Raw genomic sequence first — 15,675 nt, forward strand, 5'->3', positions numbered from 1 at the left:
AAAACAAACTAAATATGTAAAATAAAAGAGTACAGATCAAATCAAAAAGTATGTAACATCAGATTATTATACAATTTCACAAATTTTGCACTTTTTTTGGATGAATATTTTTTAGTGTTGTAACTAGGTGGTTAAAGTCATAAAGAAAATGATGTAATTTTGGGAATGTTGAAGAAAATGTACATTTTTGAATATAATATTTTCCCAATAAAATAAATACATTTTCTATATATTCTGTGTTATGTTTACAATGAGAAAAATAGCAAAATATATCACACATGGTTAAATCAATGATCTACATTAGATTTTAAAGAAAAGAATTTTGATAAGTCAGACCAAAATGTCTTAACAAGGGGGCATTTTTGTTATGGTGTGTACAGGCAAATTCAAAGCGCCCGATAACGTCATCAGTAAGCGCCACGAGAAGGTCCTTCGTTCCTGGTGTTTGTCCCCCACGCTGCTTCTTACAGTAATAGAGTAATAGGTCAAGTTGCAGCCCAGGAGAGATGTCTCGGTATTTGACCCTGCTCAGGTTTGCTCAGCATACTTGCGGAAAGGCCAGATCTTTTTCATGTAACCGAAACTGGAGTGGCTCAGCGACATTCATTCGAGGTAACGGTGGAATTGGCAGTTTAAAGAATTCCAGTTCATCACTTGGACATTAATATACAAGTCCACCACTTATAGCTTTAATGGGAAAAATATTGGAGGCTCTTTTCTAGATTATAACTATTTTGTTCATTAAAACCTTAACATCTAAACCTAGCCTAATGGCATGATTCTGGAGATTGATTTTATTTTCTAACATAAGAGACAAGTAGTATTATCTGTGTAGGATTAGTATAAATAAGAAACATTGAATGCACTATATTGTGACATGCTGACTTTTGTTTTCTAGCCTATGAACGAACAAGGATAAAAAAGTATAGCACTGAACTTAGACTCTGGAGCCCAGGCCATTTTGGTGTCAAGCTAGCCTGCCATACCTATAGCACTCAAGCAGAAAGTGCTGAAGAGGAGATTCTCAACAACATTATTAGTGACACAGAGAAAGTTCAAGGTAACTGTTTATTTACTAGTTATATTAGCTGCTTCAATCAGTTGTTAATTACAAATACAGAAATGTGCCAGTTCCCTGAGAAGGAGAGTATAACAGCACGTTTAGCTTTGTTGCCATTTTGTTGCTTAGAGATAAAATACTGTTCTGGGTTTTAATTGTTTCTGGTTGGCCTGTTTGGTGTACATGGTCAACATATTGTCAAGGGGTGTAACTAAAACCTCAGACTTGTATTAACATTATTTTCTGAGATGTAATGTTTCTTGGGGGGGATCTCTGATTTTTGACAGTGGCATAGTTTTTGAGACCTCCTGGGATTTTCACAGTCTGTCAACTACACTGTACAACTGTGGTTGTACTGTGGTCACACAGAAAAGTGTGAGGCAGATCATGTCTGGCTCCAGTTTTTTTGAGCCAAGAACAGAAAGGGCTTCATTTTGCAAAGATTTCTCAAATTGAAAGGCTACTTCCAGAATGATAATGCACCATGTCACAAAACAAAAGCAGGCCAAATGAGCAAATTCTGGGCATATGATAATTAACACACTGAAACTTTGGGATTTACAGTAATCCCCCACTATATCGCGGTTCATTTATCATGGTCCCGGTATATTGTGGATTTTTATTTGGAACATAACTAATTTCTTTCGTGGATTTTCCCGGTATATCACAGTATCCGCAAACCTTATAGTGAATTGTTTTTATGTTGAAATAAGGTAGTTTATTAATAAAAATATAAATATTAATTACAAAATATAAACATTAATTGAAAATGTTAATAAGAACACGCAGTGTTTAGGAAAGTGCAGTGCGGGGATGCTGAAAATCAAAATACAGCACGGCTGGAGGAACGAGTCCGGCCAATCGGAATGCCCCATTCATTTAATCACGGTTAGTGATTGGCTGCTGGCTATGCGTGAAGTTGGGGAAAGGGAAGCAGAATTCTCCAGCATCCCAATTATTTGCGTGTCACTTTCATTTAGTGCTGTGTACGGGGTGGTTTTTTTTTTTTTTTTTTTTTTTTTTTTTTAAACGGTTTTTCTGCAAGCTCTATTATGTTGCGTAAACGCTCTGTACCTTCTAAGGCTTCTGGCAAGGAACCCAAGCACCAGAGGAAGTATATAACGATCCATGAAAAGGTTAAGTTGCTAGACATGCTTCGAGAAAGAAAAAGTTATGCTGACGTTGCCCACCATTACGGACTGAACACGTCAACCATACGCTACATCAAGAAGGACGAAGCCAACATCAGGAGTACTGTAGCTTCTGTAAATAACCGAATTATTTACAGAAGTGTCAAATGAAAAACTGGAGTCAGTAATCACACCAAGGTCTTTTAACGATACACATGATGAAACAGAAATGCAATCTATGCTTGCTAAGGAGCAACTTCTGGCTGCATGTGGTCCTAGTACAAGAATTTTAATGTCAGAATTAAATAGGATGACTTTAATAAGCATCCACTGTCCTTTACACATTTCTCAACTTTATTAAGCTGGTGCCTCTGGCTTTGCTGAATCATAGGACTGTGTGTCATCAGCATAACAGTGGAAGCTAACACAAAGTTTATGAATATTACCCAGAGGTTGCATATATAAACAAAAAAGCAGTGGGCCTAAACAGAACCTTGCAGAACACCAAGCTTTACCTTAGAGAGAATACATACTGTTATGTATTTTTCAAAAAAATGCTCAAATAAAACCTGAGGCAGGAGAGGACTGTTTCCTTAACTCTTTTTCTAGCTTATCATAGAATAGTATGATTATTGCTATTAAAAAAACTGCACAAGCAACATCAGCGAGCAGACGCAACCCTGATCAGAGACCTTTTTTTTTTCTTTTTAATAGATCATTTACCATTTTATCTAGCACCCTTTCTGTTCTAAGATGAGGCATAAATCCTGACTGATACATTTGAAGAATCTCATTACTATGTAGTATCAGCAGAACTGCAGTGCTAGGACAGAACTCCTGTGCTTTTCTAGGATCGATGTGCTGATCTAGCAGCACTGAGATTTTCTATAGCTCAGGAGGGTCTACTTCCATGTTGCTTGAAATACTTCTAGTTTAGTTTGACCGCATCTAGGTTGTAATTTTCTAGTGGTCTAAAGTGCATGTGCTACCATTATACCAGGTGGATAGCTGTTTTGTTTTTTAATTATTTATTATTTTTTAGTGGAGCTACATTATCTTTAGTGTAGTGAAAGTTTGACTCTAAGTATTCAATTCCTGTTCAAGTTCTATGTAGTCAGATAGTGATCCAATCATGGTTGATAAATCTGGGATAAACCTCTCTGTAGTAGCATATATGAATATATGTTTGACACGGTAACATGGAAAAGTGCAAGAATAATGTCTAAAACACATTTTGAGATACAATTTTGAGGTTTTGTTTGACACAAACACCCACTGGTAATACTAACCTTGCTTGTCTGCTTCCTGGCCTTGGCACAGATTAAGCCTGTTCTGAGAACATGTGCTATGCTACAAATAATGAGAGCACTGTCCCACCCTAACAGGCTGGCCATGCCCTCAAAACTGCACCAATTATCTATAAAGCCCACACAGTTTTTGGAGCAAAGCCTGGACAATCCAGCAGTGACTGCAACGAGCATAACCTGCTGTAAACTATGTTGCCACTGCAATGGGAAGATCCCAGAGCATATTACTGCATTATACACCAATCAGGCATAACATTATGAACAGTGACAGGTGAAGTGAATAACACTGATTATCTCCTCATCATGGCACCTGTTAGTGGGTGGGATATATTAGACAGCAAGTGAACATTTTGTTCTCAAAGTTGATGTGTTAGAAGCAGGAAAAATGGGCAAGTGTAAGGATTTGAGTAAGTTTGACGAAGGGCCAAATTTTTATGGCTAGACGACTGGATCAGAGCATCTCCAAAACTGCAGCTCTTGTGGGGTGTTCCTGGTCTGCAGTGGTCAGTATCTATCAAAAGTGGTCCAAGGAAGGAACAGCGGTGAACCAGTGACAGGGTCATGGGCGGCCACAGCTCACTGATGCATGTGGGGAGCGAAGGCTGGCCCGTGTGATCTGATCCAACAGACGAGCTACTGTTGCTCACATTGCTAAAAAAATTAATGCTGGTTCTGACAGAAAGGTGCATCACAGTTTGTTGTGTATGGGGCTGCATAACCACAGACCAGTCAGGGTGCCCTTCCTGACCCCTGTGCACCAGCAAAAGTGCAAACAATGGGCATGTGAGCATCAGAACTGGACCACAGAGCAATGGAAGAAGGTGGCCTGGTCTGATGAATCACGTTTTCTTTTACATCACGTGGATGGCCTGTTGCGTGTGTGTGGCATACCTGGTTGAACACATGGCACCAGGATGCATTATGGGAAGAAGGCAAGCCAGCAACTTGGTGTCAGATACCACAGCACACCTTCAGGGATCTAGTGGGGTCCATGCCTCAATGGGTCAGGGAACTATTTCCACCCAAAAAACTATTGCAATAAAACTTTTTCTACACGGTCTGTTTAAAATCTAGATACTGTTGTGTGTTCCAGGACAAAATTCCAGCTTTTCAAACCAGACCATAAACTGTATACACATTGACAGGATCATATTTTTTTTTGGAAATTGTGATGTTATTTAAATCTGTGATTAGTTGTGTGACCTCCGGTGATTTCACTGGAAACCCAATAGAAATTTGCAGAACAACTTTATTCAACAGCTTCACCAGGCATCTAATGTGAGTGACTATGCAAGATATTTTTCAAAGCCATCATTGTCTTTCTCAAATTCAGTTCAGTTTTTTTTTTCTTTCAATGATCATTAAAGAATGACAAGAAACGTAAGTATGTACAAGTTTTATAATATTTTTGTTGTAATTACATTTAACATTGCATGAAAATGCCTCAGAAATAGCATGCAGTCTGTGCTGTATTGAGCACCGAGTCAATATGTAAGAAGATATTTCTTTTGTTTGTACATGAAATATGGTAGAAATATGATTTTACTCTCTGGTCAACCAACCAACAAAATACAAAAATAACCTGTGTTGTTTGCATCTGTTTTTGTATTTTAATTCTGGTAAATCTGAATAATATACAATTAGGTGACCATGCTAAATGTTTCCACAAGGCAAAACATTTAGTAACATTATCCCCCCCTTTTTTTAAGGGTCCTATTCTAAGCATGAGTTCCAGGCAGAAACAAAAAAGTTGCTGGACATTGTGGCCAGATCTCTGTACTCGGAGAAAGAGGTAAAGAATAAAGGAAAATTACTTAACAAAAAACCTTTCTTCTAACAGTGTGACAAATAAACCTGTGATCAGTGAGTTCCGTGTCACTTTTAGTCAGCATCTGCAAAATAGGTTTTTCATAAGGAACAAAAATAAACATTCGGAAAAAGTGTTTGGTGACATTCTTTATAACATTGTAAAAGTTATATTGCCCAGCCTGAGTTGCTCATCAGTATTGTATAGAAACCCCTTCCTGAGGAGTTTACTGACTCAGATTGAAAGATTTGGAGCACAACTATTATTCTTATTTTAAGACCCCATATTTGATCAAAACTACAAAGCAGTTGGTGGTGTTATTAAATTTGTAATAATTTAATAATCAAGGAATCAGTCACTTATTAAATAGTTCATTGCAGTTCTGCTTGACATTCAGGTAGATATTCTTTCACCTTGAATTTAAGGTTAAGTTTCTAACATTTAATTGCTTTCAGGTGTTCATAAGAGAGCTCATCTCAAATGGTAGTGATGCACTGGAGAAGTTGCGATATAAGCTTATTACAGGAGGAGGAGATTCTGAACCTCTGGAAATCCACCTACAGACTGATGTAGCTAGAGGCATTTTAACAATTCAGGTGTGTTTCAGTTGTAAAGATGTTTTCTTACAGGATATGTTATTGGATTGTTCACTGCATTATGTACAGCTAATTTAATCTGAATGTTGAAAAATATATATTTAGGACACTGGCATTGGGATGAATCAAGGAGAACTGATTAGAAACCTGGGCACAATTGCTTGTTCTGGCTCTAAGGTTTGTCACATTTGCACACTGTTGTCTCTAATCAGCAGATATCGTTCCAAACCTCTTAGACATATTGTGTTATTGTATTGTATATTATTCATGTTTTGTTTGTTCTTCAGGCTTTTCTGGAGACTCTTCAGAGCCAAGCCGAGGCCAAAAGCTCCATCATCGGGCAGTTTGGTGTTGGGTTTTACTCTGCCTTTATGGTGGCTGACAAAGTAGATGTTTATTCTCAGAGTGCAGAGTCTGGTGTTCCTGGATACAAGTGGTCCTCAGACGGGTAAAATACAAAGCAAAGATCTATGGTGTAGGGTAACTAAAAAAAAGCTATAAAGGTGCTATAAATGGTACATGAATAAAACATTTCAGCATCTCTTTGATTTTCTTATCTAATTTCTGAATTTTAATGTCTGCACTTATGTAAGCATTAAATGTAAGCATCTTTTTCTGAGTGGCATAGTGTGGTTATGAATTATTACTAATCTAGAGCATGCCAGATTGACAGAGCTGCCAGGAAAGATAGATAACTCATTTAATCATTGTCCAAATGAGTGCCACTTCAGGGCAGAAAAGCATTTTAGAATGGTCAAAACATCGAACCTTGAGGCAAGAACAAGAATCTGTGGCTATTATGGTCACAGACTCACTGAAACTAAACAGCTGAGGACTAGATAAAGACTGGGAGGATTTTTTTTTCTGATTTCTTTCACCTCTCCATTTGCTATGAACTTTGATGTGTTGTGTATTCTGAGATTCTTTTCTGCTCACCATGGTTATAAAGAGTCATGTTATTGGGTTACTGGAGACTTCCTGGTGTAAACTTGAGAAAATGTTGTGAAAATCCCTGAAGATCAGCAGTCCTCCCACAAGCTAACTATGCGTTGCTTGTATATTTGCTGCTACGTTGTGTACATCCTGAACTCAGTACATTGAATATTGATAATTGTTTGCCATGCTGAAAGATAAACATACATTTTGATGATACTGGGCAGAGTCAGTAGAGAGACATGTGGGGTTATTACAGTTGAAAGTTTTTAAAGAAAAAAATTTCTGCAGCTCTGGAGTGTTCCAAATTGCTGAAGCCAGTGGGGTGAAACAGGGGACTAAGATTGTCTTACACCTGAAAGACGAATGCAAGGAGTTTTCATCTGAGGACCGTGTTAAAGGTATCCTTTATAAATAAACAAATAGTTGGTTTTATTTATATGCTGCCTTTTTATCAGCAGTGCATTTGCTCATTATGTTTATCTGTATTTAAATTTCTGTCCTGCAGCGGTTGTGAACAAGTACAGCAACTTTGTCAGCTTCCCCATTTACCTGAATGGCAGACGACTGAACACACTACAGGTAAGTAGCTCTACCTAAATATTTCACTTATTTATTTATTATGTGATTATGAAAAATTATTTAGTGACTATTTTTATGGCTGGATTACACTGTGATTTTAAGTGTGATGTGGGGTGCATTATGTTTGCTGATGTTGGGCACATAATAATGCACAAAATGCATTTTGTATAACACAGTTGTGAATGTGTGATTTCATGCATATTATAGAACAGCACTGCTGAAATCTAATTGGTCAGAAGGTGTTGACCGAAAGGAGGACCTAGACAATGAATGCTTACAAATTCAGTGAATTTGTGACAGAATTTGTCATTTGAAATAAACAATCCCAAACAAAAATTTTACTACATGATTTTTAGATTAACTGTTAAACGGTTTGTTTATAAACCTATACATCCATTTTTTTTAAAAATGAGTCTTATTATTAGATTGTTTGTGCATTCACCATACAAGTCCTTACGAATGACCTGTTACTATAAAACAAAAACTCATTAAAACATGTGTAATGTTAGCTTTATAGTTTGCTTACTTAGAAACCTATGTATTTCCTCTCTAGGCTGTCTGGATGATGGACCCCAAAGAGATCAGTGAGTGGCAGCATGAGGAATTTTATCGGTATGTAGCAAAGGCATATGATAAACCTCGCTACACACTGCACTACCGTGCTGATGCTCCCCTCAACATACGCAGCATTTTCTATGTTCCTGAGACGGTGAGTTGAACATAATGTATAGAATTAGCACCATTTCTGATTCCTTGGTTCCTTGACTTTTTTTGCTTGTTCATGTCTGAATATAGAAACCAAGCATGTTTGATGTGAGTAGGGAGATGGGCTCCAGGGTGGCTCTGTACAGCCGGAAAGTCTTGATCCAATCCAGTGCTACAGAAATTTTGCCCAAGTGGCTACGATTCTTGCAAGGTTGGCCCAGTGCTCATTTCAACAGCTATTCCTTTTAGTGTTTGACTATTTAATGACCTTCCTAGGTTTTTTCCAAACAGAAATATGTCTGTATGCCTTTGTGTTTTTGTAGGAGTGGTGGACAGTGAGGACATCCCCTTGAATCTCAGCAGAGAGTTACTACAGGAAAGTGCTCTCATCAGGTAAAACATATAATCTAATTTACTTCATTTAATAACAAGCACTTAAAGTGCAAAAATAGTGGTGTCTTTAAACATACCTGATTCCTGACCTTTCAAATGTTGCTGTTTAGCAAAAAAGTTTTTTATTTGCTTTATTTGCTCTTTTCTCTTGCTACCTCAGGAAATTGAAGGATGTGCTGCAGCAGCGAATCATTCGTTTCCTGTTGGACCAGAGCAAGAAAGAGCCTGAGAAATATTCTAACTTCTTCGAGGATTATGGGCTTTTTATAAGAGAAGGCATCGTCACCACTTCTGAGCAGGACATTAAGGTTAGAGAGACCAAAAGTTGAGAATTTCACCTGACCATTCTAAAATAATTTCTTGTATGGTTAAAATGTTTTTTTGTTTTTTTTTAACTATTTAAAAATAAACAACTAAAGTATGATGTACAGTCTGATCCAAAAGTATTAGAACAACAAGGGCAATTATTTTGTTTTTGTTGTACACTAAAGATGTTTGGGAGATCAAAACAACATATTTTGGATCATAGATTAAATTTCGGCTTTAATTTCCTGATATTTAAATCTAGATATGTTAAACTGAGGACACCTTTGATTGCAGACCACCCATTCTGTAGGTGAGGAAAGTATAGGGGCAGACAGTCTTAATAACACTTAAGACTGGTTTTGGTCGCAGATCACTTGCTTGCAATAATGATTAGCATAGCTTCTTTCATAGAAGATTGTAAGCACAGGATTTTTCATTTGTTTTGAAGAGTTTCTCTCTTCAGTTCAGTTGAATTCCTTTGTTGTGTTAACTATTGTCTTGCTACTTGATGAAGTTCCTCACAATTAGATCAGATGCATTTCTGTAAATTGTCTGCTAGAATAATCAATAAAAATTAGTGAGGCCATTCCAAAGGCAGACCGGCAAGGCAAAGACACTATAACTCTATCTCTACCATGCTTGACTTATAGATTCAAACCAAGAAGAGACATTCAGACCTATTTCATCGGTCACATGTTCCAGTAAATCTGATCACTTACAACAGGGTGCCTAGTTTGAACCCAATTTTTTTAAGTTGTAGAAACCCAAATGAATGTATATCAAAAATTGAGATCAAGAATTGGTCTTGATGTTCCAATATAAGTCTGAAATAATTAGAACTTACTGGCAGCACCATTCTTTAGTTTTTATATGTGAAAATAACATGGTGTGTTGATGTATTTTGTACATTTTTGCAGAAACTGGTAAAATCATGTAAGATGTGTGCAACGTTACCTCCTCTTACCAGCCAGCTGAAAGATATTCATTGATGAGCAGAGAATAATGGTCTTGCAATGTACATGTACAGAATGGTTATTGTATTTATTGTTCTTATCTCATTTAAAGAAACTAATTATTAAACTAAGGTAAGAATTGATGAAAACAGATGAGATGTTTCTGTAATTTTTATTTATTTATTTAGAGATTCATATTTAATCAGTGAATAATTTCTTTCTCCATCAGTAACATTATCCAAGTTAACTAGATAGCTAGTACAATTTCTGTGGTTAAAACCTATTTAATTATGTCCATTTTAATTGCAGTTTAATGTTCCCCATTCAAGTATGAACATGCTAAATTTGTTTTTACTTACTTTAATTTACCATTCATCAGGAGGACATAGCCAAGCTGCTTCGCTTTGAGTCCTCAGCATTGCCTGCAGGGCAGCAAACCAGCCTGATGGACTATGCCTCGCGCATGAAGGCAGGCACCAGGAACATGTACTACTTGTGTGCTCCCAACCGCCATCTGGCTGAACACTCTCCATACTATGAGGCAATGAAAATGAAGGACATGGAGGTGAGTCCAAAATCTTCCTAGTCAGAAGACATTTCAACAGTAAATTAAATAAATATATGTAAGTATTGGGGAAAAGTAACAGCTGTGCATCCCAGTCTTACAGTTGTCATTATATCACTATGTAGCTATATATATATATATATATATATATATATATATATATATATATATATATATATATATATATATATATATATATATATACACACACACACACATACGCACACCTGTTCATAATGGTCTTACTGGGAGACGCACAGATTTTAAATGTAACAAAAGGTGTTTCTCAGTTGTCCATTAATGCCCTGATTTTCATCCTGTTATTTCTGGCTCACTCCGCAGGTGCTCTTCTGTTATGAGCAATTTGATGAGCTAACACTGCTCCACCTCAGAGAGTTTGACAAGAAGAAGCTCATCTCTGTGGAAACAGACATTGTTGTTGACCACTACAAGGAAGAAAATTTTGAAACCAGAAAGCCAGGTATGCAGTAGTGTGACCTGAGGACAGAGCTGTATGAGGAAATGATCTTGCACCCTGTTGCTCCTATAATGCATCAAATGTAATATACAACAGTTCTTATTTTCTGTTTGTTTCTCTACATATAAATATATAAGGTCGTATAAGTGCTGTAAGGGGTTAAAAGTTTACACCAAATTTCTTTAATCAGTCTCTTTAAACAGCCTAGATTAGCCTAGCCTATAAATTTGATGCTGTGACTTAGAAACTTCTGATTAGGAGTGCACTTGTGGCAGTATTTAAAGCCACAGGAAAATCCATGCAGCCAGGAGATCAGAAAAAACTACAGACCTCCACATGTCCTTCTTAGTAGCAATTTGTAAAAACTGATAGTACACTGAGCACCTGTGCAATTAATTGTGTACAAATATTCAAATTTTGAGACTGCATAAAATGCACGAATTGCATGGTTTCAATTTACACAGCATGTTTGCATATACTCCACAATATTTGGTTCAAATGAACCCTAAGACAAAAAACAAATGAACTGGTAAAGATGGAGGCATCAGGTACCAAAGCATGTATCATCATGATGGGTTGAATATTGTATGTACACTATATTGCCAAAAGTATTCGCTCACCCATCCAAATAATCAGAATCAGGTGTTCCAATCACTTCCATGGCCACAGGTGTATAAAATCAAGCACCTAGGCATGCAGACTGTTTTTACAAACATTTGTGAAAGAATGGGTCGCTCTCAGGAGCCCAGTGAATTCCAGCGTGGAACTGTGATAGGATGCCACCTGTGCAACAAATCCAGTCGTGAAATTTCCTCACTCCTAAATATTCCACAGTCAACTGTCAGCTGTATTATAAGAACGTGGAAGTGTTTGGGAACGACAGCAACTCAGCCACGAAGTGGTAGGCCACGTAAACTGACGGAGCGGGGTCAGCGGATGCTGAGGCGCATAGTGCGAAGAGGTCGCCAACTTTCTGCAGTGTCAATCGCTACAGACCTCCAAACTTCATGTGGCCTTCAGATTAGCTCAAGAACAGTGCGCAGAGAGCTTCATGGAATGGGTTTCCATGGCCGAGCAGCTGCATCCAAGCCATACATCACCAAGTGCAATGCAAAGCATCGGATGCAGTGGTGTAAAGCACGCCGCCACTGGACTCTAGAGCAGTGGAGACGCGTTCTCTGGAGTGACGAATCGCGCTTCTCCATCTGGCAATCTGATGGACGAGTCTGGGTTTGGCGGTTGCCAGGAGAACGGTACTTGTCTGACTGCATTGTGCCAAGTGTAAAGTTTGGTGGAGGGGGGATTATGGTGTGGGGTTGTTTTTCAGGAGCTGGGATTGGCCCCTTAGTTCCAGTGAAAGGAACTCTGAATGCTTCAGCATACCAAGACATTTTGGACAATTCCATGCTCCCAACTTTGTGGGAACAGTTTGGAGCTGGCCCCTTCCTCTTCCAACATGACTGTGCACCAGTGCACAAAGCAAGGTCCATAAAGACATGGATGACAGAGTCTGGTGTGGATGAACTTGACTGGCCTGCACAGAGTCCTGACCTCAACCCAATAGAACACCTTTGGGATGAATTAAAGCGGAGACTGAGAGCCAGGCCTTCTCGTCCAACATCAGTGTGTGACCTCACAAATGCGCTTCTGGAAGAATGGTCAAAAATTCCCATAAACACACTCCTAAACATTATGGACAGCCTTCCCAGAAGAGTTGAAGCTGTTATAGCTGCCAAGGGTGGACCGACGTCATATTGAACCCTATGGATTAGGAATGGGATGTCACTTAAGTTCATATGCGAGTCAAGGCAGGTGAGCGAATACTTTTGGCAATATAGTGTATCTTAATCATGGGCTGAAAGACTGCAGTGCTAGGAAGAAGCGCTAATAATAATATTTTGAACAGTGTCCCTCAATCTGTACAATTCTCCAATATTGAGCTCTACATAGTCATCATTTACCACAGCTACTATTGTCTGCTAACTGTATCTGCAGGAAAGAAAGCAGTGTAAACAGAGGTAAAAAATTTAATAGAAGCTACTTCAAACTCAGTTTTTCTCAAATATGACACACATTTTTAATTTGAAGATACCTAAGTAGATGGGAATTTTGGGTGGCATCTTCAACCTTACACACATGGACAAAATTGTTGGTACCCTTCTATTAAAGAAAAAAAAACCCACAATGTTCACTGAAATAAATTAAGTAATAAATAAAGATGGCTTTTGAATTGTGGTTAAACAGACACATTTAAAAAAAACTAACTAATAAAACTGGCCTGTAAAAAAATGATGGTACCCCTATAAATGATTGAAAATATGACCATAGGGACATGTTAAAATCAGTCAGTGTGCCTATTTAAAGGGTGTAAAGTAGTCACTGTTTGGGATCATGGTGTGCACCACACTGAACATGGATGACAGAAAGCTGAGGAGAGAGTTGTCTCAGGAGATTAGAAAGAAAATTATATGTTAAAGGTAAAAGCTATAAGACCATCTCAAAGCAACTTGATGTTCCTGTGACTATAGTTGCATGTATTATTCAGAAGCCCCATTGAGGGTTACAGAAATTACTTGATTGCAGTGATTTCCTCAAAAGGTTGTGCAACAGAATATTAAGTAAGAGTATCAACATTTTTGTCCATGCCACTTTTAATAGTTTGTTTTTTTTAAATGCTTCTGTTGAACTATACAATACAAAAGCAATGTCTGATTTTCATTAGTCAATTTATAGTTTTGTTTTTTTTAAATTATTATTACTTTTGTCAGTTTCAAGTTATTTCAGTGACAATTGTGGGGTTTTCCTTTCTTTAATGGTAGGTGGAATGGAAATTCTCTTATGAGGAAAGGTGCTTGTGGAAGACTTGAACATTCAACTACAGAAATCTGATTGTTATTTCACTTCTAAAATACTTTTTTTGGCTCTTTAGATACCTTAAATATGGTGTTCAGAATTGATGGAACTGTTTTCTTATTCCAAAACAAAAACACAACATGAGAAAGGGGATAACATGCCCAGAAGAACATTAAGTACTAGTATTAAGTATTTAAACGTTTTATAAGTATTTATACGTTATTAAACGTAACGCCTCAGTTGTTTCTCAGTTGTTAACCTGTTCACTTTACCATCAATGTTAGCATCAGAACAATTAAGTGAGCAGCATGCTGAAGATCTAATGGCCTGGATGAGGAACTGTCTTGGTCAGAAAGTCACAAATATCAAGGTAACACAAACAGTTTACACAGAACTTGTTCTGAACATTAGAACCCGAAATGTGAAGATTGAAAATATTTCTTATTATTTATTTGTATTTGTGTATTGGTTTATTTGGCAAGTTTACAGTAATGTTTATTAATGTGCTTTCTCCCTGCTAAAGTACTGTTACTACCTATACACAAATTATAAAAATTGAAACAAGCTTTAACATGCTACATGCTTTATCAGGTGACCCCTCGCCTGAACGCTCACCCTGCCATGATCACAGTGCTTGAGATGGGAGCAGTCCGACATTTCCTTCGCACTCAGCAGCTGGCCCGTAGTGTGGAGGAGAGGACGCAGATCCTGCAGCCCACCCTGGAGATCAATGCTGGGTAAGAGAATATTGACCAAGGAATGGATGGGAATTGGTCATTTATGGCTAATTTTGTTCTACTATGCCCTGTTAAGACAGCCTGTGTAGATTTGTAACATATGCTAGTCTTAATCTAGTGTTGGTTTAACATAAACCATTAAAAATTAGTGTTATTGACAAGTGTTTACTGTTGCCCAAGTGTTTCCTGTTAGATTGATTGTTTAAGCTCAGTCAATAGCTCTGAATGCTGACTTCACAGGTTTTGCCTGTAAAGATGGCATTTGTTATTCAAAAGGATAAACTATTACTCTAGACATGGAATAGGTCAGCCAAGGAAAACAGCAGCAGATGTTGACAGTAACATTGTAAAAGTTGTGAAGAAATGCCAAAAAAAAAACAATACTCAGTGACATCAGCAACAATTGTCAAAGGGCAGGGGAGAATGCAAAATGAAATGGTCTGCTCATGATCATGACTCATCGCTTAAGTGTATATGGTATTGTTAGTTAAGTTAGCAGTGCTTATAAGCAAAGAATTCCTGCAAGTTTTCTTAAGAGAGCATTCTTAATAGTGTTCTATTTAATAAGAGTTTTGAAGGTATTTTTGCCCTTTTTGCAGGCATGACCTCATCAAGAAGCTTCATGTGTTGAAAGACTCAAATCCTGACCTTGCACAGCTGCTTCTTGAACAGGTTTGACAGAATTTAAAAGTTAAACTTGTGGTTTTGCTGTTAGTTCGACAAATATTTATACTCACCATCCACCCCTCATTGCACATGTATATTTGTCTATATATTACCAATAATCCCTTCAATGTTTGATGTTTCAGATTTTTGACAATGCTATGATCACAGCTGGTCTGAATGATGACCCTCGACCAATGATCTCTCGCCTGAATAATCTGCTGACCAAAGCCATGGAGAAACACTGAGACTGTAGGTTGGAGAGGCCTGTCTGGAATATATTATTTTGTGTTACCATAAATTTAGCCATGGATTCAGCACAGCTCTCCACTGAAATGAATACAAAGTGGTACAATGAACTTGCTCGTTGAAATGTAACATTAAAGCTGCTAAGTCAGCTTCTGTTGAACTCTTGCTTATTATTGACGTCCTTTTGTCCTTGCTTGTTATTTCATCAGCAGAGTTGTAATAGTCATACCCATGGTATTTATGTGAAAGAAATGTCAGATCTAAGTTGCTTATGACACTCTTATGAGTGTTCAGCAGTAAAACTTGCAGTTCTGAAAAAACACGAAAAAACAAAACAAAGGAATTGTTGCACCATAAA

General features: G+C 37.6%; 1 protein-coding gene across 2 annotated transcripts; it reads left to right on the forward strand.

The window, feature by feature from the left end:
* The first annotated feature begins 404 nt into the window (after positions 1–404).
* trap1 (TNF receptor-associated protein 1) lies at positions 405–15,477 on the forward strand. Of its 2 annotated transcripts, XM_058410444.1 has the most exons (18): positions 405–612; positions 899–1,060; positions 5,207–5,289; positions 5,760–5,900; positions 6,006–6,077; positions 6,188–6,348; positions 7,125–7,234; positions 7,342–7,415; positions 7,969–8,124; positions 8,211–8,331; positions 8,444–8,513; positions 8,674–8,821; positions 10,152–10,337; positions 10,680–10,818; positions 13,953–14,038; positions 14,260–14,405; positions 15,005–15,077; positions 15,215–15,477. In XM_058410444.1, the coding sequence occupies exons 1-18, from the start codon at positions 507–509 to the stop codon at positions 15,314–15,316; spliced, it is 2,136 nt and encodes a 711-aa protein (XP_058266427.1). In that variant the 5' UTR covers positions 405–506; the 3' UTR covers positions 15,317–15,477. The 2 variants fall into 2 exon arrangements, with proteins under 2 accessions (XP_058266427.1, XP_058266437.1); XM_058410454.1 differs by lacking the exons at positions 13,953–14,038; positions 14,260–14,405; positions 15,005–15,077; positions 15,215–15,477 and adding an exon at positions 13,745–13,905.
* The last annotated feature ends 198 nt before the right edge of the window (positions 15,478–15,675 follow it).

Source organism: Hemibagrus wyckioides, linkage group LG02, assembly GCF_019097595.1.
Source record: "Hemibagrus wyckioides isolate EC202008001 linkage group LG02, SWU_Hwy_1.0, whole genome shotgun sequence".
Lineage (NCBI taxonomy): Eukaryota > Metazoa > Chordata > Actinopteri > Siluriformes > Bagridae > Hemibagrus > Hemibagrus wyckioides.